Source organism: Penaeus chinensis, chromosome 36, assembly GCF_019202785.1.
Source record: "Penaeus chinensis breed Huanghai No. 1 chromosome 36, ASM1920278v2, whole genome shotgun sequence".
In the NCBI taxonomy this organism is placed as follows: domain Eukaryota; kingdom Metazoa; phylum Arthropoda; class Malacostraca; order Decapoda; family Penaeidae; genus Penaeus; species Penaeus chinensis.
Window position 1 is genome coordinate 27,635,246 of NC_061854.1, and position 7,500 is coordinate 27,642,745.

Genomic DNA, 7,500 nt, shown 5'->3' on the forward strand with positions numbered 1-7,500 from the left:
GAGAGATAGAGAGAGAGAGAGAGAGAGAGAGAGAGACGCATACACATATAAAAATATACACAAACACAAGTGCACACACACGGTTGCATGTGCGTTGTATACATCTTACTCTTGAATACCCTAGTCAGTTTCTTGAGTCAACCCTCCAAAACATTTTCTTCGCGCTAAATAAAAGCTCAAATATTCTGCGGAAGCAGAATATTTGTCGCTTGGATTTTCATAGACTTTAATATCGTACATCTCAAAAGAACTGTTCCTAGAAGAGTGCCTTTAACGTCACAGGCTCGTTTGAGAGCTAAAAGGGGGGAAAAGGAGCAACTCGCCCGAAGGAGCACAAGCGTTCCCGACTTGCGCCCAAAACATCAATATTTGACAACACGCAGCAGACGACGCTGGACGACCTTCGTCTGCGGGAGGCACCGACGACCTGCACTATGGTTTGGCTTGGTAGGGGCAATGGCATCCTGTGAAATGAAACGTGCGTATTTTAACAGTGTCCTTTTGTTGGATTAATGTGTCTGTCGAACTGTCAATGCGAAGAAAGGCTCGCTTTTGCGGTTTTATTCGCACGTCGCGACAGATATGACATTGACGTCTGTCGCGTTTGAAGTTCCGGAGACAAGTTCGAGATGAAGGTCAATTGGGTGCTAAATAGGTGTTACGTGCAGGTATAATGTGTCAGGTTGATATAGTGAAATAACTTCCAAGTTACACAAGCCTTTTGCTAGTCATGGTACACAAAGACTCATGCGAAAGAGAGAGAAACCATTATTTAAATATTACATTACTAAGTCTTCTGTTATTCATTCACACTCGCTGCAGATTTTGTGGCATAAACTGTCTTGCGTGAATGTGAGTTAAGAGAAATGACGAGACTGAAAGATCCTCAGTCAGTAGTGCTGAGTCATTTAGTAACTTGAGGTATGTGCTGTCAAATCATCATGTTTTCCTTGTTTTTTTTTTTTTTTTTTTTTACACAAGTGTCTCAACAAGAGAAATAATGAAATATAAAGGAACAATTTAGAAGAAAACTGCAGTGGCTTACGAAAGGTAATTAATTTTTTCTTCATGATGATATTGGCAAAGTTCCATTCAAATTCCCTGTAAAACTTGCTCAGGTCTGTGATGTCTGGCCTGCAGTCCTAAGTCCAGTCCAGAATTGGTGTAGTGTCAAGCAGTTGCTCCAGACTCTCCATTAAGGAAACAACAATATACATGAACTGACCAGTTAGAGCTTGAACTAGTTCCTTATTTGATGGAAATCACCAGGGAAGTCTAAAAGCTATATCTTGCCAGACAATCTTATTTGGTTGTGTTTAGTTAGCTTTTGCATGAGAACCAAATTGAAGAGGCCAGTGACATTTGTGGGAATATAGTGGGTAGTCCAGTGGCAGATACATGGGTGTGGCAAGTAGGCCATTGCCAGACATGAAGTGTACTGTATGCACTTACTAAATATGATTTTGTTTTGGGTAATGGTGATGTCTTTACAGTTATCAGTCAAGTTTTTCAGTGCAGAAAGATTATTTTACTTTTTGATAAATATTTTCCTGAAATGCAAATATGCATTACATTGTGTTTCAAAATTCATAACTTAGGTATTTATGCCCAGATTTTTACATACCATAAGCAAAATACCTAATGAAAATAGTGAATGATATAGAAGTTGTGTGAATTAATAAATAAAAACCTCCAGTAAAGGGGACATCTATAAACCCTTGGGTGGATGGAGCTCAGAGTCTCCTCACAGCTTGTACCTTGCTTCATGAGGTAATGCCTTGTCATGGTAACTTGCACTTTACATAGTGTGCTATTACGTGGAGACATTCATATTACACATGGCTCTTACAGGTAGGAAGTAAATGCTTATAAATATACTGTTTAGTATATTTGTATTAGCAGGAGGAAATGGTATTTTTAGGTGTTACTGCTACATGTCATTTATCAAAATGAAAATTGGTAAATGTTTATAGGATACCCACATATCAGCCAATGGCCAGAATATACTGTGTTTATGTAGTGGAGACTTGTCATCATTTGGCAGAGCACCAAAGAAGTGGTGGTGCAGCAATTGTTGTAATATTCACAGCAAAGCAAATGGGTAGGGACAGTTCAGTAAGAAGAATAGAATAATATAGAATAAAGTGAAAAAGTCAGGAATGTTGATTGGCATCCAGATACATAGCCAGATTATACTCTAATGCAGTGGTTCTTAACCTGGAGATACCCCCCCCTGCGAGGGGCATCAATAATTTCCAAGGAGGGTGCGATCCCTTAGGAAAGGGCAGGAATTTCACTTATCATATTTGTTATTCTCGTAATGAAAGCATGGTCATATAGTGAGCAGTTTAATAATAATGTGATATATTAATCCTCAATAAAAAGATTGAAAAGATATATTTTTGATTTTCTTTTAAATCTAGGAGGGAATTGAATTCACAAATTCAAGTGGGGATACAGGGAAGGACAAATTCCTGGAGAAGGCATAATAGTAAAAAGGTTTAGAACCACTGCTTTAAACACTGTGATACTAGGTGACCCTTCAAATGGTACCCTTTTAAGTCCTTTTAATCTGGCCTCCTCTGCCCTTTCAAAATTGCCCCCTCAGTGTACTTCATATATCAGTTGATGTCATAGGACACTTCAACCTTAAAGTTAGCTGATTAGGTAAGGATATAGAGTACTAATAATACTAATAAGGCTCATGCAATTTATTATTAGCTTCTTTTCCCAAATCTGAAATTCCTCCTTAAAATGCAGTGGTACACTGTGGTGGCCCTCATCCTTAAGCTGGTGTTGCTTAATGGTTCATCCGTCCTTGCAGATATATGAGCATGAATAAATAAGGTGACTGAGAGATAACCAAAATATCCTTATGGGCCTTATACTGTATATTTTTCAAAATTACCCAAATAATGCTTTGATTTCAAAACTTACATGGATCAGACAAAAGAATCAAATCATTGCAGCTGCTGCAGTTATGCAGTTTTGTAATTTAGGTACTTTTTCCTGTTAGTCACTAATTTGTATGAATCATTGTTTCATCAATGTAATGTTGATGATTGATTTGTAATAATGGTCATACATCATTGAGGAGCCTAGGAAAGAATAGTAAGCTTCACACGTGGTATTGCTGACTGCTTTCAGACTTTCAGCTTTGAGTTGCTATATTTTGAGATAGGAATATATTGAGGCAGGTTAGATACAAATCATTCTAATTATCTGTGCCAGTGAAAGACAATTAAAATGTTGATGACAGATTCATTGTCTTGGGCACTACAGAATAAAGAGTTCTAGATTTTAACGGATTTTTTTTTGTGTAATTTCAGGTTAGCTCCTAGATTGGTAGTGGAGTATGTAGGGTAGTCAAGCAGAGGACGAGTGTGGCAGCTGAGCCCACTAAGGCTGGAGATGATGTGACGCGGCCTCGTAATGAAGCCAAGAATCTATGCTACTGTGATAACCCAGGATCTGAAGATGAAGTGTAGTGATAGAGAGAAATAGATCATGTTAAGAAAACAATTCCTTTTATTTTATTGTCTAGCAATTGTGCTGTAGTTCTACTTGAAGAGTTCAATATGAATGCATAATAGATAGAATTAAAAAGTATGAGTATTTATGAAATTATTTATTTAACACCTTGATGGATGTACAAGAGCTTCTCAAGAAGAGAGGGTAAATTTAGTAAACTTCAGCATTTATTCATTCTGCTCAAGTGTATGAAGAGATTTATATTATTAGTGCTGAATATTTATATTCTGTATATGGTAGAGGAGATATAGAAAATAATTAAGTCCTATAAGCTGAAAAAAGGACTTACTCTGCAAAGAGATCCTAGCCAGTAAAGATTCTACCTGGAAGAAAATTTCGCCCTCATCGTAGCCGCCACAGATCGAGAATGGCGGCAGTTGAGGGTCAAGCCACGCAGCTAGACTTCCATCAAGCTATGGAAGATTTCAAGACAATGTTTCCAGACGTTGATGCTGATGTTATAGAGGTAATTGATCTGTGAAATTCTAAGGCATTCAGTTTTGCAGTCTCATATAATGTTTACAAAAGAAATCAAGGTATTACATTAAAAATTAATTAAATTTTATGAATTATTTTGATCTAATATGCATATATGTGTGTGGAAGTTAAAGAAGGGGGAGAGGGAGACGGAAAGGGAGAGGGAGAGGGAGAGGGAGAGGGAGAGGGAAAGGGAAAGGGAAAGGGAAAGGGAAAGGGAAAGGGAAGAGGGAGAGGGAGAGGGAGAGGGAGAGGGAGAGGGAGAGGGAGAGGGAGAGGGAGAGGGAAAGGGAAAGGGAAAGGGAAAGGGAAAGAGAAAGAGAAAGGGAAAGGGAAAGGGAAAGGGAAAGGGAAGAGGGAGAGGGAGAGGGAGAGGGAGAGGGAGAGGGAGAGGGAGAGGGAGAGGGAAAGGGAAAGGGAAAGGGAAAGGGAAAGGGAGAGGGAGAGGGGAAAGAGGGAATGTGGGAGGGAAAGGGAGGGGAAAGAGGGAGAGGGAGAGGGAGAGGGAAGGGAAGGAAAAGGGAAAGGGAAGGGAAAGGGAAGGGGAGGGAAGAGGGAAAGGGAAAGGGGAGAGAAGAGAGGGGAGAGGGAAAGGGGGGGAGAGGGAAAAAGGGGAGGGGAAAGAGAGGGGAAAAGGAGAGGGAGAGGGAGAGGGAAGGGACGAGGGAGAGGGAGGGGGAAAGGAGGGAGAGGGGAGGGGAGCGGGAAAAGGGGAAAGGGAAGGGAAGGGAAAGGGAAAAGGGAAGGGAATGGAGAGAGGGAGAAAGGGAGAGAGAGTGAGAGGGAGAGGGTTATGAGGGAAGGAGGGGAAAAGGGGGAGAAAGTTTTGGAAAAGGGAAAAGGGGGGAAAGGAGAGGGGAGGGGGGGGGGAAAGGGAGAGGGATGAGGAGAGGAGAGGGGTAGGGAGGAGGAAGAGGGAAAAAGGGAAAGGGAAAGGGAAAGGGAAAAGGGAAAAAGGGAAAAGGGAGAGGAAATGGGGGGGACGGAAGGGCGGGGGAAAGGGAAAAGGACAAAGGGGAAATTTGGGGAGAGGGGGATGGGGAGGGAAGAGAGAGGGAGGGAGAGGAAGGGAGAGAGGGAGAGAAGAGGAGAGGAGAGAAGAGGTTAGAGGAGAAGGGAAAGAGGGGAAAAGGAGAGGAAGGAAAAGGGAGAGGGAAGGGAGAGGGATTTATTGAGGGAAGGGGAAAAGGGAAGGAGGGGGAGGAAGAGGAGAGGCAGACGACGAGGAAAGAGAGGGGAGGGAGGGACTTAGAGAGGGGGGAAGGGAGGGGAGGGAGGGAGGGAGGGGAGGGAAGGGGAGGGAGGGAGGGAAAGGGAGGGGAGGAGAGGAGAGGGGGGAGGAGAAAAGCGGATGGGAGGGAGGGAGAGGGTGGGGGGGAGGGAGGAGGGAGGGAGGGAGAGAGAGAGGGGGGAAAAAAGAATGAGGGGGAGGGAGGGAGGGAGGGAGGAGGGGGGTGAGGGAGGGAGAGAGAAGGGAGGGAGGGAGGGAGGAGAGAGGGAGGGAGGGACGAGAGAGGGGGAGGGAGGGATGGGGAACGGGGGAGGAGAGGGAGGGGCTGGAGGGAGAGAGGGGAGGGAAGGGGAGGCGAGAGGAGGAGGGGGGAGGGGATGAGAGAGGGGGAGGAGAAGAACGAGATGAGAGGGAGCGAGGAGGAGTGATGAGAGAGGGGGAGGGAGGGAGGGAGAGAGAGATGGGAGGGAGAGTGAGAGAGGGAGAGGAGAGAGAGGGAGAGGGAGTGAGAGAGAGAGGAGGGAGGAGGGAGGGAGGAAAGAGGTTGAGGGAGAGACGAGAGGGAGGGAGAGAGAGAGAGGTGAGGGAGAGAGAGGAGAGGGGGGAGGGGAGAGGAGGAGGGAAGAGAGAGAGGGAGAGAGAGAGGAGAGAGAATGGAGGGGGAGAGAGAGAGAGAGAGAGGGAGAGGGAGGGAGGGAGGGGAGGGACGAGGAGAGAGAGAGAGAGAGGAGAGGAGAGAGGATGGAGAGTGAGAGAGGGAGAGAGAGGAGGGAGGGAGGGAGGGAGGGAGAGAGAGAGGGAGGGAGGGAGGGAGAGGAGAGGAGAGAGCGAGGGAGGGAGGAGGGGAAGGGAGGGAGGGAGGGAGAGAGGAGGGAGGGAGGGGGGAGGAGAGAGAGGGGGAGAGAGAGAGGGGAGAGAGAGAGAGGAGGAGGGATGAGAGAGAGAGAGAGGAGAGGAGGAGAGAGAGGAGGAGAGAGAGAGGAGAGATGAGGGAGAGAGGAGAGAGAGAGGAGAGAGAGAGGAGAGAGGAAGGGAGAGGAGAGGAGAAGAGAGAGGAGAGGAGAGAGAGGTGAGATGAGAGGAGGAGATGAGAGAGGGAAGAGAGAGAGGAGGAGGGGAGAGAAGAGAGAGTGAGGAGAGAGGATGAGAGGGAGAGAGGAGAGGAGGAGAGAGGGGCGAGAGGGGAGAGAAGTGAGGAGAGGAGGAGAGAGAGAGAGAGGGGAGAGAGGTGGAGGGAGAGAGGAGAGAGAGGGAGATGGAGGGGAGAGAGAGAGAGGAGAGGGTAGAGGAGAGGATGGAGAGGAGAGGAGATGGGGAGGGAGAGAGAGGAGAGGAGGAGAGAGGATGAGAGAGGAGGAGGTGAGACGGAGAGAGGAGGAGAGAGAGAGAGGCAGAGAGGAGGAGAGTGAGAGAGAGGGGAGAGAGGAGAGAGGGAGAGGAGAGAGAGGGAAGAGAAAGAAGGAGAGGAGAGAGAGGAGAGGAGAGAGAGAGAGTGGAGGAGAGAGAGGGGTGGAGAGGAGAGAGGGAGGAGAGGAGGAGGAGAGGGGGAGAGGAGGAGGAGAGAGAGGAAGGAGAGGAGAGAGAGAGAGAGGAGAGAGGGAGAGAGACAGAGGAGGAGAGAGGAGAGGAGAGAGAGGAAGAGAGTAGAGGAGAGATGAGAGAGAGATGGAGAGAGAGGAGAGTGAGGAGAGAGAGAGAGAGAGAGAGCGATGAGGATAGAGAGAGAGAGGGAGAGAGAGAGAGGAGAGAGAGAGAGGAGGAGGGAGAGGAGAGAGAGAGAGAGAGTGAGAGAGAGGAGAGAGGAGAGAGAGGAGAGAGGAGAGGAAGAGAGAGAGGAGGAGAGAGAGGAGGAGAGAGAGGAGAGAGAGAGAGGAGAGAAGGAGAGGATGAGGAGAGATGGAGGAGAGGAGAGAGGAGAGGGAGAGAGACGAGGAGGAGGAGGGAGGGAGAGAGAGGAGAGGAGGAGGAGGGAGAAGAGGGAGAGAGAGGGAGAGAGAAGGAGAGGAGAGGGAGAGGAGAGAGGAGAGGAGGGGAGAGGTGGGAGGAGGAGAGAGGGGAGAGAGAGAGAGAGGTGAGGATGGAGGGAGAGAGAGGGAGAGAGAGAGAGTGAGGAGGAGAGGAGGAGGGAGAGAGGAGAGAGGGGAGGAGAGGAGAGGGAGAGGAGGAGAGGGAGAGGAGAGAGAGAGGAGAGAGAGGAGAGGAGAGTGAGAGGGAGAGGGAGAGGAGGAGAGGAGAGAGGGAGGAGGGAGAGGGTGGGAGGG

The 7,500-nt window shown here is 47.4% G+C and overlaps 1 protein-coding gene across 2 annotated transcripts in view; it reads left to right on the plus strand.

The window, feature by feature from the left end:
* The first annotated feature begins 323 nt into the window (after positions 1-323).
* LOC125044589 (CUE domain-containing protein 1-like) overlaps positions 324-7,500 on the plus strand; it is a 58,207-nt gene continuing 51,030 nt past the window's right edge. Inside the window, exons 1-2 of one of the 2 annotated variants that reach the window (XM_047641315.1) lie at positions 324-447; positions 3,330-3,997. In XM_047641315.1, coding sequence (XP_047497271.1) covers positions 3,899-3,997 — 99 coding nt within the window. In that variant the 5' untranslated portion in view covers positions 324-447; positions 3,330-3,898. Of the gene's footprint in view, positions 479-3,329; positions 3,998-7,500 lie in introns of both variants that reach the window. The other variant, XM_047641314.1, reaches the window with a different exon arrangement.